Source organism: Takifugu rubripes, chromosome 5 (genome assembly GCF_901000725.2).
Source record: "Takifugu rubripes chromosome 5, fTakRub1.2, whole genome shotgun sequence".
In the NCBI taxonomy this organism is placed as follows: domain Eukaryota; kingdom Metazoa; phylum Chordata; class Actinopteri; order Tetraodontiformes; family Tetraodontidae; genus Takifugu; species Takifugu rubripes.
The window spans coordinates 10,341,205-10,368,220 of NC_042289.1; the positions used below are offsets into that span (position 1 = coordinate 10,341,205).

General features: G+C 42.3%; 4 protein-coding genes across 6 annotated transcripts; all 4 read left to right on the forward strand.

Annotated features, from left to right (window-relative positions):
- Window positions 1-994: 994 nt before the first annotated feature.
- On the forward strand, window positions 995-13,739 carry LOC101079737 (uncharacterized). The gene is made up of 21 exons (XM_029836698.1): window positions 995-1,149; window positions 1,939-2,205; window positions 2,279-2,605; window positions 2,687-2,905; window positions 2,981-3,208; window positions 3,285-3,548; window positions 4,783-5,052; window positions 5,123-5,284; window positions 5,393-5,611; window positions 5,709-5,951; window positions 6,525-6,726; window positions 7,194-7,318; window positions 8,609-8,884; window positions 8,994-9,311; window positions 9,394-9,657; window positions 9,891-10,045; window positions 11,591-11,852; window positions 12,455-12,721; window positions 12,802-13,134; window positions 13,216-13,470; window positions 13,555-13,739. The coding sequence occupies exons 1-21, from the start codon at window positions 1,092-1,094 to the stop codon at window positions 13,560-13,562; spliced, it is 4,722 nt and encodes a 1,573-aa protein (XP_029692558.1). The 5' UTR covers window positions 995-1,091; the 3' UTR covers window positions 13,563-13,739.
- A 377-nt stretch (window positions 13,740-14,116) lies between these two features.
- On the forward strand, window positions 14,117-15,217 carry cmc4 (C-x(9)-C motif containing 4 homolog (S. cerevisiae)). 3 transcript variants are annotated; one of them, XM_011604094.2, is made up of 3 exons: window positions 14,117-14,232; window positions 14,331-14,390; window positions 14,470-15,217. In XM_011604094.2, the coding sequence occupies exons 2-3, from the start codon at window positions 14,333-14,335 to the stop codon at window positions 14,616-14,618; spliced, it is 207 nt and encodes a 68-aa protein (XP_011602396.1). In that variant the 5' UTR covers window positions 14,117-14,232; window positions 14,331-14,332; the 3' UTR covers window positions 14,619-15,217. The 3 variants fall into 3 exon arrangements, with proteins under 3 accessions (XP_011602396.1, XP_029691858.1, XP_011602397.1); XM_011604095.2 differs by having other exon boundaries at window positions 14,151-14,244; XM_029835998.1 differs by having other exon boundaries at window positions 14,147-14,390.
- Window positions 15,218-15,595: 378 nt separating this feature from the next.
- LOC101063793 (cell division cycle 37, HSP90 cochaperone) lies at window positions 15,596-18,942 on the forward strand. Its single transcript, XM_003964763.3, has 9 exons — window positions 15,596-15,746; window positions 15,883-15,995; window positions 16,140-16,421; window positions 16,979-17,084; window positions 17,181-17,296; window positions 17,415-17,537; window positions 17,729-17,911; window positions 17,987-18,058; window positions 18,436-18,942. Exons 2-9 carry the CDS (start codon window positions 15,888-15,890, stop codon window positions 18,574-18,576), a joined length of 1,131 nt encoding a protein of 376 aa, XP_003964812.1. The 5' UTR covers window positions 15,596-15,746; window positions 15,883-15,887; the 3' UTR covers window positions 18,577-18,942.
- Window positions 18,943-19,646: 704 nt separating this feature from the next.
- On the forward strand, window positions 19,647-26,871 carry tyk2 (tyrosine kinase 2). Its single transcript, XM_011604096.2, has 24 exons — window positions 19,647-19,805; window positions 20,031-20,227; window positions 20,328-20,451; window positions 20,542-20,674; window positions 20,779-20,942; window positions 21,231-21,594; window positions 21,678-21,800; window positions 22,076-22,233; window positions 22,318-22,435; window positions 22,519-22,702; window positions 22,773-22,870; window positions 22,955-23,125; window positions 23,215-23,302; window positions 23,418-23,545; window positions 23,828-23,963; window positions 24,201-24,346; window positions 24,426-24,576; window positions 24,648-24,739; window positions 24,877-25,063; window positions 25,289-25,407; window positions 25,644-25,816; window positions 25,907-26,024; window positions 26,124-26,231; window positions 26,308-26,871. Exons 1-24 carry the CDS (start codon window positions 19,789-19,791, stop codon window positions 26,404-26,406), a joined length of 3,396 nt encoding a protein of 1,131 aa, XP_011602398.2. The 5' UTR covers window positions 19,647-19,788; the 3' UTR covers window positions 26,407-26,871.
- The last annotated feature ends 145 nt before the right edge of the window (window positions 26,872-27,016 follow it).

The following is a 27,016-nucleotide window of genomic DNA, read 5'->3' on the forward strand; positions in this document are numbered from 1 at the left end:
TTTGGGTTACTGGAACACACCAGGTTGGGATGTTGAAGCTTGGCAGGAGGCCAGCAGCAGTGCGAGATCTGAGTGGGAACCTTCTGAATGCGCCGTGAGCGCGAGGCTGAGGCGAAACGTGTGTGTTTCTCTTGCTCTGGTCTCTGAGCAGCTGCATGACTGGAATCGCAAAGGCTTGTTTTCTTAAATGAAGCTGGCCGTTTGTCCTCCTGCCTCCCTCAGCATATCTCCTCTTCTCTCTTCCACTCCCCCCCCACGCAGATGGAACGACCTTTGACCCCACTGGGATTAGAGATGCCTCGCTGTTTACTGTCAGCGTTCTTGGCCGCCCAGTTTTGGACTACGAGCTCATTGTTCTGCTCTCATTGGTGTCGGTCACAAGAGCACAAGAGGGGAGGATGTTATCACGCTGCTGTACGCTCTCCCCCAAAATCCGCTTTCATGACGAGCTGTCATTTCCTCAATTAAAATTCAGTAACAATCTGAAATACAGGGCTCAGAGGAAAAGCAGGAAGTGATTCAAAGTTGATATTCCAGGCTGCTGTTCACATAAAATGTCTTGTCAACACATTTTACTATAGGGAGGATGTGCATTTTATTGCTAGGATGTAGAATAAAACATCTAACAAGACTTTGTGGGTCCAGATGACACAAAGTTTACGTTCCTGCCTGCTTAGCTCTAAATATCAAAGCGTCAAATATGTTCGCCGCAAAAACCTCCATCTGTAAATGTGTGGGTGTGACTTCATCGCTTTAGCTGCGATCAAACCTTCTTACATGTGAAAAACATTTTTCAAGGGTTGACAGTAAAAAAAACAAAAAAAACACAAAACACAAAGATGGTCCCCAAATAGCTTCCTGATTACTGCTTGGACAGAAAAGCTTCCAGTCACGTGGTGGAATAAAGATGTCACGTTGTAAGGAGAAAAGCATCCAGGTTACAGAGAGGGTGGGGGGTGAGGAGAGAGAGTGAGAGAGAATCAGAGAGAGTGGGGGGGGGGAGAGAAACCGCAGCTTCTCAAGAGGAGTAGAACAGAGCTGCGATAAAGCACCGAGGGACTTTCTCTTCTAATCGGCAGAAGACAGCTGAAATGAGTCCGGAGACATCGTGCGTCCTGATTTTCGCCGCGCTCCTCCTCGTCGCGACAGGTAGGACTTTAAGGACTGAAGTGATGAAGCGTCTTTTAATGCTGAATGTTGTACTTGACTTTTTGTCTTGTCAGATCAGCCCTTACAGGGAGTTATCTTTAAAAAAAAATAAAAAAATCGAGACTTTCATGTGTTTCCACCACCCTCGGATTGATTCGGTATCACTTGATATTTCGAGGGAAAGAACGAACTCCGGAGTGTTATTTCCACCAGCAGGGGGCGGTGTCCACGCAGAGGCCCTGTCAGATTCACTGTTCCGTTAAAACCTTTAGATGTTTTGCAATCTTATTACTGCAAAGACCAAGACTAATCTAAATCTAGTGTATAAATAACTTCATGTTCCAGAAATCTCTCCTGAACTGGTTTAAATCCTAATACTGCTGTAACATGTGGATCTATCTATCTATCTATCTATCTATCTATCTATCTATCTATCTATCTATCTATCTATCTATCTGTCTGTCTGTCTGTCTGTCTGTCTGTCTGTCTGTCTGTCTGTCTGTCTGTCTATCTATCTATCTATCTATCTATCTATCTATCTATCTATCTATCTATCTATCTATCTATCTATCTATCTATCTATCTATCTATCATCTGCTGCTAAACATTGGCCAGCATTTTCTATGCATTTGTTGTAGGAAAATTGTCATTAAAAAAATACTACATAACCCCCACTGTACACTAGCTAACTATTTATATTTGCAGTCAATTTTAACATTGACATTACTTTACTCTTTCCTCTAAACTGTAGCAAATGTGATCCATAAGCTATGCCAATGCGTTCCACAGGTGGACGCGCTCTTTGTCCCATTGAACTGAGCCCCCCCAGCGTGGTGGTGAGATATGGAGACCCAGTCGCCATCAACTGCAGCGCGCTGATAAACCAGCACCAAGGAATTGGCTGGGAGAGCACACAAGAAGGCACGGGTTTGATTAAAGTCAGCCACTTAACCTGGACTGTTAAAAGGCTAACAGACTGGAACATTTCTCCGTTGTGCTTCATATACCATGGCACAAACCAACAATGCACCTCCAAGCCTACAATTGTGCTCTACAGTGAGTTTCATGTGTAGCGCCTGACAGAAGAGAACGACATGAAGGGTGTGCTAACGTCCACCTTGTCTTGCAGCCTTCCCAGACTCCATCCATATCAGCTCCACCGCTGGTTCTGACCGCACCATGAAAGAATCGACGGCCTATAATTTTACATGCTACGTCCCCAACGTGGCCCCCGTTCGGATGCTCACTGTGAGGTTATACAGAGGGAATACAATTATCCACACCGACACTTTTAATCATCCCACTAAAGAAGCGGTGAATCAGTCTGCTGCCATCAGCTTCGTACCGTCTAGGGAGGACAGCGGCGTCACGTTCAAATGTGAAGCGGTCCTGGACCTGGGATCTAGAGGCCCAAAGCTAAGCAAAATCTCAGAACCGTATGAGGTTACAGTTCATTGTAAGTCTTTTGGTCTTTTTGTTTTGAAATGACACTCATTTGGATTTGTAATGTATTTATAAATGCTCCCCCTTGGTTTAGATGGACCGGTGATCCGGTGTGTTAACGAGACCTTTGAATGGAAACCTTTGGGGGACCTGTGCAACGTGACCGGGAATCCAGCCCCGCGTGTTTTGTGGCGAAAAGATGGAAATCGCATCGATCCCGCTGTCCGACTGAGCCGCGAAAACGCTGGAACGTATGTCGTTGAAGCCGAGGGCGCTTCGGTTATCAGAGAAGTAATCGATCTGGCTGTGCTGTGTGAGTATCCTGCAGCCTCTAGTTTGGCGCTGCGCCCGTGCAGCACAACCAAGGAATGTTTGTTTCTGCTCCCAGATAAACCGGAGCTGTCCTGTCCAAGCGTTTACACGGTGCTGGAGCACATGCCTCACAACCTCACGTGCACAGTAGAGGGCTACCCCAAACCCAACATAATCTGGTACAAGGAAGGCGAGGAGGTAGTACTTCCGGAGTACCTAACCAGACGCGATGCCAGGCAATACTTGGTCGCTGCTGAAAACATGCTGGCGACTGTCTCCGCGACAGTAGATATTACTGTCTTTTGTGAGTTACAGGGATGGGAATATCTCCGGCATCCTGGCATGATTTAGCTGGTAACGCACCGCCTCTTTGTTTTCAGACCCGCCGTCGCAGGTCGCTGAGCTTGAAGACATGGAAGTTGAGGTCGGCTCGTCTGGTGGGCTCAAGTGCTCCTCCACGGGCAACCCACGACCCCAGTACATGTGGAACTATTACCAGGCTGATAACGTGATGGAGGAAAACGACGACGGCGTCTCCCGCCTGATGATCGACAATGCTACCGCGCTCAACACGGGCTCCTACACGTGCCGCGCCTGGAACGACAGAGGAAATACCTCGAAAACAGTCAGAGTGCACGTGAAAGGTGGGGTCATGGCGTCTAAAGAATGGAGCTGGGATGCTGCCCTTGCTATGGCTGCAGCTGGTTAAAATGGCAACACGAGAGCACATGCTGAAATTCTTATTTGGGTGCAAGATGGAGGCTGTTTCCATTTACCACAAATCGTTGGTGTTTACATTAGAACTTATTTATCTGTTGTGAAGGCAGCTGACCACATTTATAGATGGTGTGTGTGTTGTTGTACTTGATAGAAAAGTGAGGACATTTTTGGGAAGTGAGGCTGATCCTCTCAACTTCTAAGGACTGTTTGAACGTTAAGACGGTTAAGAAAGTCCTCACACAGATAGAAGTGCAAGTGGCGTACGTGCGTGTGCGCGTGCGTGTGCGCGCCCACCGCCAGGGGGGGAGGGGTAAGGGTTCTTTGCATTTTCCACTGGGTTATTTGGGTTCGGCCGGTGCGTCCAGCCGTAGCCTAGCTTAGCTTCCCCTAAACACCGAGGTGGTAGCCGGCTCGTCCCCAGCGCCAGCGTCAGTCGGGCGGCCGCAGAAACGTCGCTGGCTCGGTGTGACCGGAGAGGGCCGACAGCTGTTGGAAAGCCTTCATACCGATGGCTGCTTTCAACTTTCTCCGTCTCCTTACTGTAGCGCTGCTGGCGCTTTGTAACGGAACCAGTAAGTTTTGGCATTGCGCTGTTGTTGCGGACCGATTTTTGTATATGTCAGGGGGAAAAAAGAAGTTGACCTTAAAGAAACCAAAACGCGTTTTATTGGTGTTTTTATGTGCCAAGTGACGAGGAGTTCACTAAAAAGATCACCGTGATACTTAGGCGGTGACTATAACTGTGACTAAACTATCATTATCCAAAGAGATAGCATTTTAAAACTGTTCTTTCACATTCGATTCTGAGGGTCCTTAGAGGCAGTACTGGTACATTTTTGTGTGGTGGAACATTTTTATGTTAGGCAAGAATGGTGGTCAAACGTTTGGTTTAAGGGAGGGCTACTTCCTTCCTGAGCCCTTTTCCTGTTGCTTTGGGAACAAACACTGTCTCACTATTGAATGTGTTGTGATGTGTGCTGTTTTTATTCAAAGGTCCTGATGTCTAAAGGTTGATGTCTAATGTTATGTTGAATGTCGCAGCGGCACACCACGACAAATTCCTAGTTTGTGTAATACTGTGTATTACATGAACAATGGCAATAAACCTTCTTCTGATTCTGATTCTGATTCTTCTGATTCTGATTTGGTGTTCCACAGGTGCCCAGCAGGAATGTCCCATTGAAATAACTCCAGAGAAAATGGTGATACCATACCAAAGCAAAGGCCAGAGTGTAACATGCAGGCCAACGACCTCCGGCTCCAGAAATATAGAAGGAAAAGTATCCTGGCAGCTACAGGATGGCAACAAAACCGGCAGTTCTGAGTTGTCTGTTGACCCCAGCAAAGACTGGGACCTTCAACCTATCTGTACTGCCACATTCAGGGGAATCGGACCGTGCAGCAAACCTTTACATTTCACTCTTTACAGTAAGTTGCCCGGGTTGTTTCTCTTGCACTGGTGATGTGTTCATTTCCTCACGCTCCATCTTTCCAACAGAGACGCCCGACCACGTCTCCATCAGAGCTGTGGACCATCTGAGCGCAGTGGTGGAGAACAAGCAGTTCCAGCTGCAGTGCAACATCACCGGTGTAGCTCCTGCCCGACACCTCACTGTTCGGTGGTACCAGGGGAACAAAACACTCCAGACAGTAGGAAAAGGTGGACAATGCGACTTAGCTTATCTTTTAGGCCCACAAATTAACAGGCGCTTGTTAAACAAGCAATGTTGAGTCTTATTTTAAAGAGAACTGACTTCTACTTCATCAGAGTCACTGCACGTGACAGGCTGCCCGAGGGAGCACGTCAGTGGCTGCGACATGAGCGTGACCCGGTCCCCGATGAACGTGTTCGCCATCATCACCCTCACTCTGGACAGAAGCGACAGCGGAACAACGTTCTGGTGTGAGGCTCAGCTGGACCTCGGCCCCGCCGGGCCACAGCCGCCGCCGAAAATGATGTCCAGTCCTCTCAACATCACCGTCTACTGTGAGTTCACGTTTCTGCTCGGTTTTGGAATTATTCTCTCTTTATAAATGGTTAACATAAAAAGCCTCTTAGCCTCACTGTGATTATTTCTCAACAGATAAGCCCACCATCAATACCACTAAGCTTCCAAAGGTAATCCCGGTGTTCCGAGGTTATCCCGAAGAGCTCATCTGTGAGGCCGACGGTCACCCACCGCCAAATATCCAGTGGTCCTACAGCAAAGACAAAGTACCCCATGTGTCTCAAGACACGCTCCTGGTGACTGAGGCAGGTTACTACAACTGCAGCGCCACTAATGAAGTTGATTCCATCGTCCACGTGGTTGAAGTGATTTTAAAAGGTAACGACAGGCTAAACTCTCCACTGTAGAGACACGCACACCATAAATAGGACAGATATAGGCCCTTATTTTGATCTTCAGAAACTTCATCTCTGGTAGAAGGTGATGTTTTAAAGTTGGGATGGAGGTATCAGCAGGACATCGTTCGTTCTTTAGGCTACGTTAATCTCCAGAAGTCAAAGATCGGCAGGGGAGCAGGTCCTAAACGCGAGCGCGTCAGTCCAGCCGCGTAAACGCGTTTTCTAAAAGTTGCGCCGTGTGATTTGTCTGAGAGGTGTGAAGCAACGATGTTTGAGTACAAAGAAAGAACCTTTTGGAGGTTTGGGTAAGTTCTGTTGAAACTATAACGCTTCTTTTTAACTTGTTGCCTGATCTTAGAACCACCACAGTCTCACAGTTAAGAGTGAGAACCTGTGGTAAAATAGTTCCTCAGACTTGCATAGTGCTTGCAAACTTTCCAGAAAAGTGCATGTGTGATGTAAACTGAAAATGGCATGACAAAAATGGAGACCCTTGCAGTTTATTCTTCAACATCCCTAACCCTGACGTGCTTCCTCTTTGATTTCATTCCAGAGGACTATCTTCCCCTCATAGCCGGACTGGTGGCAATCACGGTGGTTGCTATCTCCATCGTCTTTGTCTCCATCTACTCCATCTACTACAAGAACACCAAAATGCGCCGTTACAGCCTCAAAAACGCAAAGCTCAACACCCAAACCGGTAACGTGGCTCACAACAGCTGGGACTCCCAGTTTCCCATGACCAAACTGTCGTAGCAGCGTAGCAATGGGGATAAAAAGAACCACTGGTGTTAGGCTCTAAACCCTCTGCTGACAAAAAGTGAGTGGCCTTTTCTCGTTTGTGATAGTCTACATTTCCGGGAGCACAAATAACTAGATTTTGTGAGAGGATTGCTTTTTATATTTACTACTGATTTTTATTTTTTTTAAAAGAAAATTTCAATTTTTGCAAAGACACTGCGTTTGTGAATGTTTAATGAAGGCCTTACGTTAAAAAAAAAAAGTATTTAAAATTCTATTTATGCTTTTCATACGTGTTCTGTTGACTTGCATTAGCTGTCACTCTAACAGGGAGTGGGTCAGTTCTTTTTTTCTTCCTCACTTCTTCTCAGAAAGTGTAAATCTGTGATAAGGGCTGCTCTCGTTGCTCCGTCTGTATCCTGATTTGCATTGTTTTTTGTTTTTTTCTGAGCCTGCTGTCTCGTCACTGTTTTCTGTAAAGCACTCTGCACTCGGTTCTGTGTCTGGGAGCCTTCTCGGTACCAGGGCCCCAGTTATACCACGCTGTGTCAGGCTCTGGCTTTATGGAACAAATTGTGACGACAAGAATTCTTGTTGTCACCAGCAGTATTTAATAAAAATCCTGCATTTGTATTTATTTATAAGAAAAAGTAAATGTGGAACAAATTCATTTTGAAACTGGACTGCAGACAAATATAAATGCTGGAACTTCATAAAGGTCCTACCTTTGAGATAAAGGTAGGATGACATTAAATTTGTGAATACAGCTGTAAATATGTGACTTCATGTAAAACATTATTTTAATATTAAAAGTGTTATTTTAAAGAAAAATAGCTTGGTTGTGTTTTTTTCTACGAGTCTCTGCAACAGACATAAAACCATTTCTACTGAGATAAACACTTCTAGATGATACTATTTTTTTTTACTAAGAAATGTAGTTAACACGTCGGTTGGTCACCGCCCACCATGGGGCGCCGTCTCTTGCGTTCTCATCTAAACAAACTAGTTTTTTTTAAAGCAAATTTGATTGAACCTTTGATCAACAGTCATACAAATTCATTATTATATTTTATAAGGGGTTGACGCCAGATAAGGGGGAGATAAGGTTATCAGATTATTACCCCTCGCACAGTATTATAGCTAACAATGTATGAACAGTTGCGTCATCTGGGCAGTAACGCTATTAAAAGAGCAGTTTACTAGTTTGAAAAGATATTGATACGGTGGCAACATTTCGACACGTTCTTTTTTTGTTTGCTTTTTGTTGGGTTTTGTTTGTTTGTTAAATGATTGTAATACCAAAAAGTAGAAAGCAACAATATTTTACGAGTGAGACGTGAACGCGCCACCAGATCTCAGTGGACAGGTGTGGAGCGCGCGAGCAGTGCTTCGCTTCGGGGACGCGTTCTGAAGTTACTGTCGCCGTCTCGAACTTAAAAAAGGGGGGTTTTTCCACGCCGACTCCATTATGTTGGTGTTCATAATGGTCTGCTTTATGGCGCTTGCAGGTAAAATGTTTCTTTGCCGTTGCTCTGCGGTTCTGCTAACAGTCTCCTCTCTGAAGCCGATCCCCGCCCAGTGGGATCGGGCCTGGTCGCGTTTGTTCTTTAGCGAGGGGATTAAAGTTCTCTTCTCTGGAGATTTCCTGACCTTATTCACATAAACTTTAACTTTTAGATCTACGCAATAATACGACGTGTTGTTTCCCACGTTCCCTTCTTTTTCGTCCCGATTTAGAATCGCAGCGTAGCTCTAGTTTCACTTTCTTTTCGGGGTGGATTGCAAACAGCCTTGTTCTATTCAAACACTATAAATGTGAACTTTGTAACTGCCTTGTGCTTGTCTTTTCCTTGTCTGCTTGCACCTTGAGCTTTAATTTCTATTCTGGATTTGCAGGAAAACACGCGGGTTCCAATTGCCCCGTTAAGATAAGCCCCCCCAGTGTAGTGGTGAGATTCAGAGACCCCTTGTGGGCCAACTGCACAGCTTTAACAGACCAGATCCAGGGAATGGGCTGGGAGGCTTCACAGGAAGGGAAACCCCTCACAACGGGGGTCACCTCTCTGGCCTTGGACATAAAGACGGTGACAGACTGGGAATTGAGAGCATTTTGCTTCATCAACAGGCTTGTTGGTGCTCAGTGTGTGAGAGAATTACCGATCACTGTTTACAGTAAGTTCTGAACTACATTTTTACTACTACTTTTTACTACTTTTACTAATAATGATAAAGCAACTTCTTGGACATTGTGGCATCTCTCTGTCTCTCTTTTCCTCCACAGAAACGCCAGATAATGTACTGATGTCGGATATTTCCGGCCCCCTTGTCCAGGGCCGACAGTTTCAAATGCGGTGTGATGTTTTTAATGTGGCACCAGTGAATAAACTTTCTGTGCGCTGGTATAAGGGAAGCGAGCGTGTCAAGACGGACACCTTTCCTGGCACGACTCTAAAGCCGGTCAATAAATCATCCGTCCTCACTCTGTCCGCGCATAGAGACGATCACGAACAGTCCATCTGGTGCGAGGCAGCGTTGACCTTTGGGCCAGGGACAGATATTCCTGCCAGTCAATCACAGGCATACAAAATGGAAGTGCTGTGTAGGTTCTTAATTCTGTCCTACCTTATAAATGCTGTTCTTTTTATTGGACTGCGTTTTAATAATTCCTCCTCGCTCCTCAGTTCCTCCAGCCTTCTCGAATGCCACAGATGAGGAGCACGAGCTCCGAGATGGAAGCCCACTAATTCTAAATTGCAACGCTTCGGGAAACCCTGCGCCAGTGTACAGTTGGACCTTCCCAGATCCCATACAACTGACGATCAGGAATCAGACCACACATCTACCTGTTCTGATGCCGATTCTCGAGCTTCCAGGCGTCTATAAGTGCAACGTCTCGAATTCTCAGGGCACCGCAATCAAATCTTTTACTGTCATCGAACCTGAAAGTAAGACATTCTAACCAAACCCAGCTTCTTTTCTCCGTTATACTTGATGTTCCTCATCCTGTCATTCCCATCATTCCTTCGTGCTGTTAGCACGGCTGCGATTTTAGTGACCGCGTTTTTTGTTGTAATTTTTAACCTAACGTGTGTTGTTTATCAGACAGATAGCAACTCGTCAGACCGGTCTGAGCTGATGAGCTGAGGCAGGAAATAACTAAACCTCTCGTCTCCCGCAGGGGACCGCAGCACCTTTGCAGCCATGGTGGGAGCATTCGTGGCCGCTGGGATCTTGCTCGCCATCGTCGGCATTCATTTTGTTACCCCCGACGGTACTTTTGCTTTCAACAAAGGCAGCTATCAGAGAGGACGGCCCACCTCATCAGGACCTGTATGAGACTTGTTTTTTTTTTTTTCAAACACAACTCTACATGATGGTGCTTGTTTTTGCTGGGTGGAGAAACGTATGGTATCAGTTTCATATCTCTTAAAGAGGCAGGCTGTGTCCTGCCTATTCATTCGTGTTTCGTCAAGCTCATTTTGCCACTAATTCAATGTGATGTATGTTTTGAAATATGCCACAGTTGCATGCACTAAAAATCAGGTTCTTCATCTGTTGACGTTAAAGCTGCATATCAATGTGAGGGGTCACTTTTATTATTTGCCATTCTTTTGCCCCGTCTGGCACATGTGTCAAACTGTTGACTTATTTGCAAACCCACCGACTGAAAGAAGTGAGCGTAAAACCTTGCGGCGTTAACACTCAGCCCTTTCCTGGGAGGCTGTGCAGCGTTGCATAATACACTACTAACTGCATGTGAGTTATTCTGAACCTCTTTATCGACCTTGAAAAGGCTGAATAAGCAGAGGAGGTCATGCAGCAAAAGAAAATGACTAATAGGACACAATGTGATTTTTATTTTTCTTAAATTTGTGTATTGAAATTGTGCAGCACTTAAGTGAACACCTTTATTTTAGCATTTTTATTGACGATCATCTTTCAGCAGGAGTACAAAGATTCATTATTTAATTTTGTTACTTTTATTGTTAAATTAAGGTACAAGTGGATGTTTTTAATCAACGTCCCTCCGGATGCACTGTTAACTTCCCTACAATGTTGTATTGTGCCTCTTTATGTTGATTTTCAGGAGTTTTCTTGAATTTTCCGGACTGTGACTCCTTCTTCATACACTATTATAAAATAGTTAAAGGGGGCTGTCATTTCTGATGGCGATGCATTCGTGTGTGTGTGTGAACAGCTTGTAGGAATTCATTTTAAAATAAATCCAGGTCCTGTGTTGGGGAGACGCCAACATAAAATGTGTTTTTCCTGTTTTTCTTTTGTTGTTTATGTATTTTGGTGGGTTCACAGCATTCTGAATGACTTTACACACGCTGGGCCTGCAATACTGATTAGCAGCGAACAAAGTCGGTGCAAAGTAGGTCATTTGTTACCCTATTTTTTCTGTCTGGGCCCTTGTCCTTTAGGCTCAGTCCCACTGCAATGCCAGAAAGCACTGTTTGTGTACACACTGACTGCGTTGCCATAACAACCTGGCAGAGTGGCTGTTACTCAATTGGTCACAGAGTTTAAAAAGAAAGCTTTTTCGATGTGCTCCTCAACGCCAGCAGGTGCTGTAATCTGATTTTATTTCTTTAAATGCCAAAACAGATTCTGTTTGTATGCTTTGCAGCTATTGTGAAATGGAATTAACTGCAGTCCTGTGTGCACCGACATTCCCTCTGCAGGGATTTTGCTACATAACCAACAGTTGTGCAAACAGAAAGCAAAGCAGCAAGACGAGGATAAACTGTTAATCGTGTGTTTAACCACCTTCTACATTTCACACATTTATGGCTGCACAAGTCTAAGAGGTAGAATATTAGGGGGAAATAAGATCAAATCCGAACGTCCTTCCACTCTGCATCCCTGTAGTAAATGTTCATCAATGCAGTTAGAAAACAGTCGCTGGTGTGTTTTTCAAAGACCCACCACCTGTTACGTTTCCCTCTTTTACCCCACAAAGTCAGCTGGGACGAAGGGGCCCCTTTTTGTTCCATCATAGCTTCCTGCAGAGTAACCAGGCTTGCTCAATTTGGAATTTTCCCTCTGTTGGCCCTAAATCGACGGTCCGTTGCAGAAAATAACATGGAAAATCTATTTCTTCGGGGGATTGTTACGTTTTGCATGTTGTACTCAGGTAAGGACCCTCAACATTGTTTTTGTAATCAGCTTTTGCAATAACAAGGCTATTTTTTTGATCGTGAGTGGGATCACAGCAACACTCTGTACGATGTTTATGCATCCCTTCGATGTGAGATTACTTTGGCATGTTAAAAATACTAGTTAAAATGTAGAAGTTGAGGGGGAAAAAATCCCAGTAAAGCCATTTAAGATGGGGAATAAAGGAGTTTAAGATCTTTGAATAGGTCATGAGTAGCAGAAAAAAAGGCAATCTTAACCAAAAATTAATAAACATTTCAAGTGCAGATATCAAAGATACAGTTTAATGTATTCAATAAAGGCCTTTAATATAGCAGTGTTTTGAAGATCTTCAGAAATAGATTGTTTTTTTATTAGAATAATCACTTATTCTACCTAAATATAAGAGAACATATTGACGCACACAAGAATGGGATGAAGCAGACAAATTGGAATTACACTATTTGTATTGGTGAGTCAGGTTTTTTGCTTATTTCTCCATTTTCATGTGGTTACATAAGTGGGAACCTACGTGCTGCTTGTGAGCAGAAAGGCCACAACAATGTTTAGCTAAAACCGGCTATATTCCTGATGACTCAGTGTCAGGCGAAGGCTGCTCTCTCGTCATCAAGCCCGCCAGAGTGGTGGTGGGCTTTGGGCAGCCGGTGTCGGTCAGCTGTGAGGCCACTCGCCCCGTACGTGTCCTCGGCTGGGAATCGTCCATCAGTGCAGCCCACACCCAGAACGACCTGTCTGTGCAGTGGACGGTGAGCAGTCTCATCGACTGGATCGAGGAGCCTATTTGCTACGGTGTGTTCTTCACAGCTCCCAGGCAGTGTGAAGAGAAGCTCAACCTGGTGTTGTACAGTGAGTCACGTCAAGCGTTCGCACAGTGGACAACCCACATGAAGCTGTCTGAATGTCACAAACTTTGCATGTTCACATAGAAACACCTGATAGCGTCTCCATCAGGCCTGTCAACCACACCGGCCCCATGGTGGAAGGAAAGGAGTACCAACTGCTGTGTGAGGTGCAGAACGTCGCTCCCGTTCAGTACCTCAGCCTGAGGTGGTACAGAGGCCAGAGCGAGGTTTACAACCACACCTTCGCTGACCTTACATCGGCCTCCCCTGTTCAAGTGTCCTCTGTTCTCGTCGTCGTGCCAACTAGAGCCCAGAATGGAGCGCAGTACAGGTGTGTCGCAGTGCTGGAGCTTGGACCGGAGGGCCCACAACCGCCTCCTACGTTGACTTCTGAGCCTCTTAATACCTCTGTGTACTGTAAGCCTTGATGCTATTATCAGTGTTTTTAGGAGATTTTTCTTGGCTGGTTAAACAAATCTCTCTAATACTTCTCTTTAGTTCCTCCGACATTCTACAATCCTGAACCTGAGGTTTTGGGCTTAATCGTGGGTGCTGAATTGACCTTGAACTGCACTGCAGTTGGAAACCCTGCACCTGTGTACAGCTGGCAGTCCTCGCATTCCATTAAGGAGACATTGGAGGACAAAGCGGTCCTTATCTCCTCTTCACTGCTGCCAGGGACTTACACCTGCACTGCCTCCAATACATTGGAGAAGAAGAGCAAAATGTTTATTATTAAGGCCAAGAATGAAGGTAATGGCAGAGTAGATACTGCACATGCACGTGCCAGTCCTTGCAATAATTCATAATACTAATTACTATGTTCTCTTGACCCAGGTGTTTGAAACATGGCATATGAAGATGGAATCAGGTGACCGCCTTCAACAAATGAGGATTCAAATTATGGCTTCAGCTTTGGAGATAACATTGATGGTGCTTTCATGAATTGGCAGATATTTATGAAGATCTCATACAATCAGGCAGTATATAAGCTTAATGAAATAAACGATGATCTGAATATGCTATGGCTGGCCTATATTTTAACATTTCAGCATTCTGTGAGAGAAGATGGCAGTCATCTAGCAATCTGTTTGTCAAATTTATTTTCTAATGAAATTACTTGTAACACAATAATTAGCTATCATCGGTATAACATGCAATTAAAAGGAAATTAACAGGAAATCAAAAGGACATTGCTGTAAATACATGACATTTCTCGAATTTCTTCCTCGATGAAAATCTAGACTTTAAATTATGTTTTGTACTATGTATGTTATGATAACATAATATATCAGTTTCCAGTTGCTTGTAATATATAATTCTGTTTTTAGTTATTTAATAAAGAACAGTATTTCGTATTGACATCCACCCACTAGATGGCGCTGCTGTATCGTTATTGACTTTTTGTTGGTGGTCACGTGATCGGTTCCAGGCCAAATCAGGAAGCGACATTGGCGTTTAACCCCAACGTAGAACGTTTTCTCAACATGATAGGAACTACTAGTGTTTAAAAAGGTCGGAGTCCAGGTTTGACAGTCGGATTTAATGTGCATGTATTAGTTATTAATTGGGAAGTGATATACTTTCTCTTGTTTTTCTTGCTTTTCTGTCAGCTATGCCGCAAAAAGATCCGTGTCAAAAACAAGCATGTGCCATTCAGCAGTGTTTACAAGGTACAGAGAGTTTAATAACCGTGCATTATCAAGCTGTATTGTCACGCTGCTGCCTCATTTACTTTCCCCTTTCCCATAGCTAACAAATACGTGGAAAGCATGTGTGAAGACGTTATCAAGGAAATGAGGCGATGCTGTGAGACGCATAGCGGAAAATCAATCTGCTGTTCTGGGTTCAACGATCCTCGATCCGACAACCAAAATAACACAAAAACATGCGGAAATTGAGGACAAACGGCCATGGATTTGTCTGCAAAGCTGATCAGCCTGAGGGATAGACTGTAGCATATGCTCCATTTCTGTCTCAATTATTTAAAAAAAAAAAAAGAGCCAATACAAGTTCAGAATATATGGAATGTACCTGTTAGAAGTAGTATTCAGCCAGTCAGAGAAGAAGGAATATACAGTATTTAAATGTAGTATTGAAAATGTTTAATTTAAAGTGTCCAGTTTGGGGATAGAAGGTGGTAAAAGGTCAACGAAGGTAAGGATGTTTTGAGTCGTTAATTTGCCCAAAGGCGTGCAGTATGTTGTCCAAAAAGACAGGATATTGATCAAAGTTTTGGAACAGCTCTTTAAAGACTGCTGATATCAACCCATTTCTTACTCTATTTGAACAAGCTTAAAACCTTGAACTTTCCTAATGATGATGGAATGTTTTCGATTATTGCACATGAAAGCAATTTAAATTATTGCATAAAATAAAATGCTGAATATCTCCTTTTTAATTTTCCAAATTCCTGGCGATTATACTCAGTCATTTTAAGAGCCTATAACTGTTTTGGGTTTCCATTCTGTGTATTATTGTGAATAAATACATTTAAAAATAATGTTTGTTGAGTTCAGAGCTCTTTTTAAAAAATGACATTTTACACCGTACAATATTTTTATAGAATATATGATGTATATAGTACACATCAAGCAATATTGGAAAAATATATTTGTAGAAAATCAACAGATAGCTTTGAATCAAATAAAAGGAAATAATACTTGATATGGAGTAATTTTACAATTTAACGCAGCGTAAATGAATAAATGTCTTTTATATTACCGGTAGTTGTCAATTGGCCTTCATTCTTTTGACAACATTCTTTACTTAGATTGCAAATTTACAACGTCTTTATACAGACAACGTTGTTCGTCATTGTCTGACGTCTGACTTGTTCATTGGTTTCATATGAATAAAGATGAGGGTGAAAAAAGTTCACGCATGCGCACCTGTTACCGCATGCGCAGAAGCGCTTTAGAGCAGCTCGAGTTCCGGGCGCAGATCTTGCTGTGGGTTGGTCTGTTCTAGTAATTTCTTGGCTAAAAATCTTCCATCCGTTTCATCGAACACAACTTACATTTCAAGAAGTAAGAGCGACGTCCTTCTGTTTAATGCATTTAGCGTAGTAACGAAATAACAAAAGTAGGTTAGGATTAGCTTTGTTTAGCTTTCTAACTTCCTGTCACATCCCAAGCTAACGTTGTCTGTGGTGGGCTCCTTCAGGCATCATGTCTAGGATAGACTACAGCGTGTGGGACCACATTGAGGTGTCAGACGATGAAGATGAAACGCATCCAAACATCGACACGCCGAGCCTCTTCAGATGGAGACATCAGGTGATTTGTATTCATTGTAAATTTCTTTAGCTTTAATAATAATGATATTTTGATCTGTTACACGCAAATCTCATGAGGAAAGACTTGTGGACATTGAAACAATGTCTATAATATTTTTATTACATAAAATTCAATATTTGTCAGGCACGTGTTGAGCGAATGGAGGACTTTAAGAAAAAAGGGGAGGACATTAACAAGGGACTCCAAGAATGCAAGCGTAAGTTGGCAGAGGCACAGAAGAAAGTACGAGAGCTCTCCATATCGGCAGCAGGGGATGCCAAAACAGAATTAACCAAAGCCCAGGCCGAGGAGAAGAAACTCAAAAAAGAAGAACGGGAATTGGTGAAGAAGATGGACGAGCATAATCATGAGGAGAAGAAGATGCCGTGGAATGTTGACACACTCAGCAAGGAGGGTTTTAGTAAGGTGAGCAAGCTTGTGGATCCAATAAATCATCCAGACCGTTATCTCAGCAAGTGTCGGGATATTAGTCCTAGAAAGATGTTTATGCATGTTTTGGCGTATATATTTTAATGTAGGAATGCAAATTTTGGAAATGAAGCCACTCACAAAATATTGTATCGACTCTGCCTAAATTGAAAGTTTTGTTATTACAACAGAACATCTCTCCATCTGCCGGCCCCTAGTATAATAAGTCCCCTCCTAGATAGCACTTTTTAGGAGGGAGGAGAGAATAATCGCCCACTCACTTAATTTGTTTATAGTTCCTATATCTGAATTGTGCAGCTCCCTTCATAGGTCTGTTGTTGAGTATCATTTCCAGGATGTATACCAGTATAGCACATCACTATCACCATCACCGTCTTCATTCGTAAAGTGCTTTAAAAACAACAGTGTTGTACATAAATAGGAATAGAATAGGAGACACAAATCTCATGCTTGGTTGAAAGCAATGGAACAAAAGCAGGTGATAAGACAAGTTAGTTGTTATCTATAATGTTTTCTCTGCACTGTCTCTGTAGAGCATTGTTAATGTCAAAGCTGATTCTGCTGAGGACACAGAGGAAGAGAAGGAGAAAAAGCATAAAACCTTTGTGGAGAAATATGAGAAGCAGATCAAACATTTTGGTAAGACACACTGGCACCCAGACCCTTTTGGTACTTAAGATGAATGTTACAGGAGGTTATGTGACAGAAAACATTGCTCATCGGTGTTATGTGTAGGCATGTTGCGCCGTTGGAATGACAGCCAAAAGTACCTCTCTGATAACCCTGACTTAGTATGTGAAGAGACAGCCAACTACCTGGTAATCATGTGCATCGACCTAGAAGTGGAGGAGGTAAAATCTACAAAACTCCAGTTTAATTTTCAATTCATCTTTTCAGTCCCGATGAAGCATTGGTGAAGTATAGCTGTTACACTATAAGAAACGCTCTTTTTCCTTTTTTTGTCTTTAGAAACGAGCATTAATGGAGCAAGTGGCTCATCAGACCATCGTCATGCAGTTCATTTTAGAATTGGCAAAAAGTCTCAAGGTCGACCCCCGAGGATGCTTCCGTCAATTTTTTGAAAAGATTAAGGTAACGTTACCAACAAGATGTGAAGAATCAAAGTCAGGAAGTGGAAGTTTATTTGTATTTTCTTCAAAAAAATCTAAATCTTAAATTCTTCAGACATTGGGCATGCACATGCTTGCAATATTCTAATATTGAAAAGGTTAATATCAAATCTTAATGTTAATAGCAGCGCTTGCAAATGTGATCTTTAACAGACATCAGACCAACAGTACCAGGATGCGTTTAATGATGAGCTGGAGTCGTTCAAGGGGCGAGTTCGGGACAGGGCAAAGATCCGCATAGAAAAGGCCATGAAAGAATATGAGGAAGAAGAGCGTCAAAAGCGTTTGGGCCCTGGGGGGTTGGATCCTGTTGAAGTTTATGAGTCCCTGCCACCTGTAAGTTCTCAAGAAAGTTCAGCATTCTATCTGCTTACCATGAAAATTGCTTATAGAGTTAGTTTTGAATTGCAGGAGATGCAGAAATGTTTCGACGATAAGGACATTCAGATGTTACAAGACGTCATTGCCAAAATGGACCCAACAGTAAGTTCATTTCTTAAATTGCTCTTTAAATTGCAGAACTGCCATTCTGTCCCACTGTCAGAAATGTAGCTCATATCCGTTGAACAGCATTTGTTGTGGCACCAGCCTTCCTCGTGGTTGTCCTTGTTATTTTAATGCAGTGTTAATAATAGACAAACACAAGAATCAACACAGTTGAGTCAAAATTATGTTGATTCTTATGTTTGCTGTGGCTTTACTTTGTGTCTCCTCTCTTTTTATAAAGATGTTGTATTTTAAATTGTTACATTTTGCTTTATGAAAGAAGTGGCAACTTGACAACTTCTTAATTTGTTAAGGCTGTAATTAATGTTTGCAGTTGAAATTGATTCCTAAGTACTTTTCTTGATGCTATTTAGGAGGCGAAGGCTCACATGAAGAGGTGCATAGAATCGGGTCTCTGGGTCCCAAATTCAAAGACAGATGAAAGTGATGAAAAAGAGGATGAGGGTACCTATGCGGAGGTGAAGGAGGAGCAGGAAGAAGCCAAAAAAGAGTGACCCATCTGAAATGTTATGTCTTCTATCTTTAATTACAGCAGGATCTTTAGTGTTTGGACAGTACTACATTTGCTGTTTTCCGTCTGTCCTTACAGTGTTTTTCAAAAACGGCTATCTAGATGATGCTGCTCATGTTTTCAATCTCTCTTACTGCTGTATAGAGGCATAAACTGACAAATATCTGGTTGTACTACATTAATGCCGTGAAAAAAATATTTCATTTACTGTTTTAAAACATTATACTGCTGTTCCCTTTGTTTTGATGACACAGTATCTAAACTTCCAGACCTGCTTCCCCTTTCGCCAACATTGAAAGTCAGTTAGTATTAATCACCCCTTTCAAATAAAAATCATGTGCTACATTTACATCATCTCATTGTTGTCTGTCAACCACATAATTGGGACCACTAATTTATGAAACAATTTTTCAGAGTTTAACAAAAGAAATCCTAAAATTGCGTGTTAACTTCTTAACTGCTTTTCCCCTTTTGAGATCATGGGGAGGGTACACATATAGGCAAAGGCAGGGTAGAGCTTTTTGGTATATTTAGTATTTTGGTACCTTGCTCAAGGGTACCTCGGCAGTGACCTGAAGTTGTTCTAGCATCCTCCCCTACTACCAGAACACCTTCCAAGTTTTGTGTGCACCGGGGCTCGAACCCTCCGCTTCTCAGCCCAGTCCCCCAACAAATGATGTTAAAAATGAGTCTTGTGAAATCATCTTCCTACTGTAGTAACGCTCAAAATAGACTTAATGACATCACTTTCGTAGTGGAGTAGAAATCAAAATTTCTTAAGTAATTTTCTTGGCGTTTTAATCCTTTCTGTCGCTGATGGGGATGTTTTACTTCCGATTCAATTCAATTCAATTCAATCTTTATTTATATGGCACTTTTCATACGCTAGGTAGCACAAAGTGCCTCACAAAGGATTAAAACAGCAAAGAGAACAAGAGAATCAAGAAAAGGACACACACACACCCACACACATAAACAAGCTGAGGCAAACTGAAACTTGGCTGGGCACCGAGACGGTGAGCGCGCGTGCGCGCGTGGATGGTGGGAGGAGTGGCCATTTTGGTTTCGGGGAGTAGCACGCGCTCACTTGGGCTGTCCCATCAAACCAGCGTAGGTGTCAAGAGAGATAATGTCAGTAATGGACCCTGTCTGTCACCTTAAATATCCGCTGTAGGCTTTCATTCAACACCTTCTAATGGCCACTTTTAATCGGTAAGACGCTTGTCACGCGCGTTTCTATATCAAGCAACGCGCAGCCTTTAGCTGTTTATGTTTATGATCACGTATTCACTGTACGCGCAATCTGGGCGCTGCTGTTAAATTATTGACACTTTTCCGAATACGATGACAAAACACTCAGATGTAAATTAACGACACGTCTTCCGGCTTTAATGTTGGTTTCGTTTATTTGTTGTTTGATTTTTGTGTCTGCGTCAGAGTGGGCCATCGAAACATGTCTCGAAGTTCCTCCAAGCGTTCAAAGGGAGACCTATTTCCGGGTACGGTCCAACCTCCTCGGTGCAAAGGTATCCATGTTTACCTCTTCTGTACAAAGGAAGGGGGCACATATTTGTCCCACACCAGCGGAGACGTGACAGCAGAGGAGCTTTGCTTCTTGGCTGCCAAGGCTGTAGGTGAGACGACGAGCCGATACCGACTTACGTTGGAACGTATGTGGAGCTTCTGTGTTATTGAGACACTAAAGTTGTGCGTGAACTTGTCTTTATCCCCCAGGCATCACTCCCCTGTGCCATGTTTTGTTTGCTCTGTACAATCCACTGGCAACCTGCTGGTACAGTCCCAGTCACACCTTCACCACAGAAGTTCACTCCACTCTTGTACTCCACTACTGTATGAGGTTAATTTATTTTTTTGTTTGACACAATCCAGTCTAAGATGAAATACAGTCAGCATTTCCATTTAAGCTATGTGTTGATTTTACTCCTAGATATTATTTTCGGAATTGGCATGGACTTAATGAAAATGAGCCAACTGTATCCCGGTATCCTCTCAAATCAAAGACGGAAAAAGAGCTCTTGTCTTTATTTGATGTCAGATCCTTGGACTATCTGTTCTCCCAGGTTTGTATTCAACATTAATTGTGGTTTTGTTGCATACCAATTCAATAAGCCTTTTTTATTCCCATTATCTCACGGCATTTGTTTGGTTCTTATGTCTCCCATAGGCTAAATATGAATTTGTCAACAAAATAGTTCACATGGAAGACATGAAAACGGAGGAGGAAATTAGCAGCTTCAAAAATGAGAGCCTGGGGATGGCTGTCCTTCACATGTCACACCAGGCATTACAAACAGGCAGCACACTACAGGAAGTTGCTAGAAAACACAGGTATTTCATTTTGAAGGACTGAATATTGCACTGACTGGAAAGGAAAGAAAAGAAAAGGAAATCTTCCTTACCTTACTTTAAGCTGTATCTGGAATAAAACTTTAATCTGTTAAATCACCAAATCTGTTTTTGATGGGCCAGTTTAGATGTGTTTCTACAATCTGTGGTACTTGTGTATTATCCTATTTTCTGCCACTGTTACAATCCAATTGATGCCTAATATCATTCAAGCTTTTTTCAATTCTATCTAGATCACAGGTAACATTATTTTCTGTCCTTTTCTTTAAGCTACTTAGACTGCATCCCAAAGTGTTTCGCCAAACATATTTCCAAAGACAACTTCCTTACAAAAATAAGGATTCGGCGGGTGTTTGCAGATTTTGTGCAGACATTTCAGGAGCACACTGTGGAAAATGGGCGACTGGATACCCAAAAGATCATGTATAAGTACATCTCTACCCTTGAACGTTTGGAGCCGAATTTCGGCATAGAGATCTTCCACGTATCCCATCTGAACTTAAGAGAAACCTGGGAAGAAAGTGGCTCTTTGCCCAACAAAACGCATCCACAGTGTGACTGTAGAGCACCTGCGACGCATGAAATAATGGTGAATGGCAACAAAGGGATCTCGTGGCGAATATCCACTCAAAAGGTTAGTTAAAATGATCCTTTAAGCTCTTGTTAATTTCCTATTCTATACCATTATTCAACTGTTGACTGTCACTTGTCACCCAGGCACAGTCGCCACAACCTGACACACCCAATGATTGGACTGCCTTCTGTGATTTCCCAGAAATTGCACACATAGCCATTACTGAGACTAATGTGTGCATTAGCACTCAGGACAATCACTGCATGGTGAGACTCCTTTATTTTACTTTACTTTACTTATTTTACATTACTTTATGTGGTAAATGTGCTGATGGGGCATTAGGTGTCATGAAATATATATCACTTATACCATTTATCAAACTATTTGGTCTTTAAAATCCTTGGATATGATGAATCTGATGGATGCATATACTGTGTGAGAGCCCCAGGTTTTAGTATTTTACATGATCCTTTTTATTTATATATAGCTGCAGGTGAGAGCTCTGAATTTAAGCTATTGGTGTTTCTGTATTTGTATGTAGGAGGTTCAAATGAGCTCAACCCAAGAGGCCCATTCCTTCATCTCCCTCCTAGATGGATACTACCGGCTGACTGCAGACGCCCACAACTATCTTTGTCATGATCTGGCTCCCCCAAGGGTACTGCTGAATGAAGCAAATGGACTGCACGGACCTATGCAGTGAGTCTTATACATGCAGATATACGCACAAACATGTTGTGAAGTAACACGTTTAAATAACTGCAACTGTGCTGTGTTTTCCAGTGGTTGTTTTGCGCTTCAAAAGCTGAAAAAGGAGGCAGCTGAGGAGGGGGCTTACCTCATATGTTGGAGTGCTGTAAATTATGAAAACCTTGTCCTGATTGTCCATAACAAAAATAAGGTAATTCTAAAACAGTTGCCGTGCAGGGACAATAGAAAAACAAAAAAGCAGACTTTTTGTTTACATGTCATTGTTTCTTACAGAATGGCTCAGCACAAAACCACAAGCAGTTTCAGATTAAGCTCAAGGGTTCGAAGTTCTGTCTGGATGGTTGGGACTTACAGTACTCCAGTGTGAGGGAGCTCATGGACAGTCTCAAGAACTTTGTGCTCATGTCTGGTTCAGAAAGCTTCACTGTCAAGAAATGCTGTTTGCCACGGCATGGAGGTTTGGAGTTAGCGGACTTGCAGATAATGCACGAAATATTTTGTATAATTATTTATTTTTTGTGATATAGAGCTATCCAATCTTTTGGTGATGAGGACTCCCTTTCAACCTTCCTCAAAGACATCCCGGGTACAAGTACCCTATATCCCAGACAAAGATCTTGTGCAGGTAAAAAAAAAACCCCAGTTGCCATCTTCATAAGACCAATCCTCTCAACTTCCCAACTGAGTTTGCAATGTGATGTTCTAACAGGGACAACATTTGGGCAGTGGGACGATTACAAACATATATAGAGGATTGTTGCTTGTTCACGGGGGAGGAGACAATGGTGAGGAGGATAAATTCAACAACAACGCCAGTAGCCAAACAGGGATCCCGGTGGTTCTTAAGATCCTAAATCCAAACCATGATGAACTGTCACTCGTAAGCTTTTGGTTTTTGGATTACACTGCAACAAAAAATCTATTGGTGGTTTATTTTCTCTCACCATCCCTTTAATTTCTCCTTTTTAGACCTTTATTGAAAGTGTAGGTACCATGAGCCAGGTATCCCACAGGCACTTGGTGCATGTACATGGTCTGTCAGTCAAAGAACATCAACGTAAGGACAAAAAAAACCAAGCACCCTTCCTTGCTTCGCCTCTTCTTTGCCACACGTTTGCCTCAAAAAAGTATGATCCCTATACAAAGTCTCAGACTCATTTCCACTTTTGCAGATATCATGGTGGAAGAGTTTGTGAAATTTGGTCCTCTTGATGTTTTCCTTCATAAAGAAAAGGCCTCAATCTCTGGTCGCTGGAAATTCATCGTTGCAATACAACTTGCCAGTGCTTTGAGTTACCTTGTGAGTACTGAATGCTTCTTTAAGTCTTATCGTACTTTTATATTATCCAGATGGATATTAAAGCGATTCTTTAGTGAAAGTGTCAAGCAGTGTCAGTTTGATCTCTGCCATCGGCTCCTGCGGATTAAAATATTACTAGCGTGTTATTTTAACAATGTTGTTACAGAATCAAGTAGTTCTCAACTATAAGTGACTTGAGGTTAAGCTGTAGGGAAGAATACGGTAATCCAAAAAAATAATAAAATAGAAGGTCTCATGACCTGTGTTATTTTTTCACTATAGGAGAACAAACAGCTGATTCATGGAAATGTATGTGCAAGGAACATTTTGTTGGCACGTTGTGGCCTAGATACAGGTACTGCACCTTTCATCAAGCTGAGTGACCCAGGAATCCCCATCAGTGCCCTTGAACGGGAAGGTTGGTACAAGCTAAATTCTGTCTGGCCCTACTGTTCTGTCATTATTAGAAAACAGGAAACTAAACCTAGACTCATTCTATTTCCTGTATATATGCAGCTTGGTTTCTGTTTTTAAACGCACAGGAAGTTAACTCGATGGCTGATTTTATATAATGTTTGAACAACAATGTGCAACATTTTCAGGACACTGAAGCTTTTAATCTTAACATTTTTGTAACTCTGGCTCTGTACTACAGAACGTCTGGAGCGTATCCCATGGATTGCCCCAGAGTGTATTGACGGTGGTGAATCCAACCAAAGTGCCACTGATCAGTGGAGTTTTGGAGCAACATTCCTTGAAATATGCTATAACGGAACTCTGCCCATCAGCACATCATCTGAGGTATTTACTTGATCTTTAACTGCCACACCATTCTACATTGTTCTACTAATTGTAACACATTTATACAATCCTTGTACAGAAAGAGCGCTTTTACCAGCAAAAAGGACGCCTGCCTGTCCTCTCCTCCCAGGAGGTGTCCAACTTCATCAACACCTGCTTGGCTTACGACCCCATGGACAGGCCTTCTTTTTGCATTGTGCTCAGAGAACTCTCAGAGTTCATGAACAAAAGTATATATTTTTTCCTCCCTTTTATATTTGTATTCTTGTATCAGCGCCATAGTGACTTTTTTTGATTGCAGATCTTGATATATCACCAAGTGAAACCCTCCCCGACACGGGTCAGGGTATATTCAATAAACGCTTTCTGAAAGAGATTGAAGACTTAGGAGAGGTGAGTTCTGTGAGGTAATTTCTTGGTGTCATTTGTGTGAAATAACGAGAACATCCACAGAGGAGCCTGCGTATGTGGTGATGTCGCAAAAATGTGAACACAACTGTGGAATGATCGCCCTTCTGTTCCCTCTCCAGGGTAACTTTGGAAAGGTGACTCTCTGCTTGTATGACCCAGCCAATGATGGTTCTGGAGAGCATGTGGCAGTAAAAGCTTTGAAGCAAGAAAATGGTAACATTGCGGGCTGGATAAAGGAAATAGAAGTTCTGAAGTCACTCGATCATTGCAACATTGTGAAGTACAAAGGATGTTGTAGTGAAAGAGGTGAGATGTCACCCATTATCCTTCTATCTTCCTTTTTTTTAAAAAAGGCTTTATTTTCCCTCTATTCGTTAAAATTTAGATAAAAACTACATGTCTATTTTTAAGGGCTTTAAAGCCTTTTTAATGCCAGGATATGAGAAAGGTCATTCGTGTCTTTGAAAGGAATTAAAAGGGACGGAGAAAAGAACATTTGAACAAAAGCACTGTTATATTGTGCACTGACAGGTGGACAAGGGCTGCAGCTAATCATGGAGTTCCTTCCACAAGGGAGCCTGGCAAAGTACCTTCCCAAGCACAAGCCTCACCAGTCCCAGTTGCTGATATTTGCTCAGCAGATCTGTCAGGTGAGTTTTGTGGGGATTTATTGATGAAATATGTTTTGTAAAACCTAGCAACCTATTATTTATGTGCCCAAATTGCAAATGCGCCCGATGCATTGTCCATCTTTCATAAAGGTGTGCAAACACTTGCAATAAATTTGGTTGTGAAATTGCAATGTTTTTTGCAATGTGAACATCAATTCCCTCCATCTTATTGGCAAAGATGATTTAAAGCACATCTGTGTATCTCTCTCTCAAAGGGTATGGATTATCTGCATTCCAAGCGATATGTCCATCGAGACCTTGCTGCCCGAAATATATTGTTGGACAGAAACACTCAAGTCAAGATTGGAGATTTTGGTCTCACGAAATGCATCCCTGAAGGAGCATCGTATTACCGTGTCTCTGAGAATGAGGACAGTCCTGTGTACTGGTGTGTCCTTCTTCATAAAATAGAGCAGCCTTGGTGGTTTCTGATGTGACTCTGGATGTTAAAATGTATATATTTTTTTGCTCTACATAGGTTTGCAGTTGAGTGTTTGAAGGATAACAAATTTTCCTTCGCCTCTGATGTTTGGGCCTTTGGAGTCACATTATATGAGATCTTCTCTTACTGCAACTCTAAACAGAGCCCTCCAAAGGTACTGATTTAATGGCAATTCCCTTTCATGCGCACCTCCTCATAACTCAAATATAACCTTTCTGTTCAAAACACTCTACTCTTCTTTTGATCCTTACAGAAATTTAATGAAATGTTGGAAAAACCTTCAAAAATGAGTCAAATGCTTCTCATTAGTCTGTTGGAGAAGCAAAAGCGACTGCCTTGTCCCAAAAACTGCCCGCTGGAGGTAACCTCATCCGTTTACCTTTGGAAAGCATTTTGATCAACGACTGATACTCACACATGTTCTTTTATGCCAACAGGTGAGGATGATAATGGAGCGATGTTGGGCTACTGAGCCGCAACAGCGACCAGCATTCATTTCCCTGATTGAAAAGTTTGGAGACGTGCCGAAAGCATGAGGGGAATTCCTGCAGAAACTCTTCTTTAGCTCAGGTCTGCTAAGCACAGATCTGAATATTTATTTGTCCTTGCCTGGAATTTTATTACGCTAACACGCTTTTTATATGCTAGCACTTTTTACATTTTCTATTGCAGTCTATTGCCACTTTCGAATCAACAATCTACAAAAACTGACCAGTTGCACTCACAATATGTCTGTCATATTGTAAAATGTGCGTAGCTTAATCTTTTTATCTTTGTTTTTGTCACTACTGATGCCTCTAATCAAATGTCTTTCTGCATATTACCGACACTAGTGTCGACGTGATGGCTGTTGCTTTCTGTCTTTACAGTCAATGACTCATACAAAATTAGAAATAAGAGAAATGTAATGTTACAATAACCCTTTTAATTTCTACTGATCAGCAATGTCCATAGCACACATGCATGTACTTGAAACAAAATATGAATTGCCTGAATACATACATGAATACATGAATTACAGGAAAACATGTTATGTGTCAAAGGTGGAGCCTTCTTTGTTTTTGTGTTTACATCAAACTTTTCTATAAGAAAAGGGAAGAAAAAAAGATTTTATGTAAGAGATGAATGTTGTTTTTAATCAAGGTA

Coding starts and splice junctions, on each gene's coding strand:
- LOC101079737 (XM_029836698.1), top strand. CDS start 1,092: ATGAGTCCGGAGACATCGTGCGTCCTGATTTTCGCCGCGCTCCTCCTC. Junction 5,612..5,708: donor TCTCAACATCACCGTCTACT/GTGAGTTCACGT, acceptor ATTTCTCAACAG/ATAAGCCCACCATCAATACC. Junction 11,853..12,454: donor GTTTTGCATGTTGTACTCAG/GTAAGGACCCTC, acceptor CTGATGACTCAG/TGTCAGGCGAAGGCTGCTCT.
- cmc4 (XM_011604094.2), top strand. CDS start 14,333: ATGCCGCAAAAAGATCCGTGTCAAAAACAAGCATGTGCCATTCAGCAG. Junction 14,391..14,469: donor CATTCAGCAGTGTTTACAAG/GTACAGAGAGTT, acceptor CCTTTCCCATAG/CTAACAAATACGTGGAAAGC.
- LOC101063793 (XM_003964763.3), top strand. CDS start 15,888: ATGTCTAGGATAGACTACAGCGTGTGGGACCACATTGAGGTGTCAGAC. Junction 15,996..16,139: donor TCTTCAGATGGAGACATCAG/GTGATTTGTATT, acceptor AATATTTGTCAG/GCACGTGTTGAGCGAATGGA. Junction 17,297..17,414: donor TCGACCTAGAAGTGGAGGAG/GTAAAATCTACA, acceptor TTTTGTCTTTAG/AAACGAGCATTAATGGAGCA.
- tyk2 (XM_011604096.2), top strand. Junction 20,452..20,541: donor GTACTCCACTACTGTATGAG/GTTAATTTATTT, acceptor TTTTACTCCTAG/ATATTATTTTCGGAATTGGC. Junction 22,234..22,317: donor GGACTGCACGGACCTATGCA/GTGAGTCTTATA, acceptor TGTGTTTTCCAG/TGGTTGTTTTGCGCTTCAAA.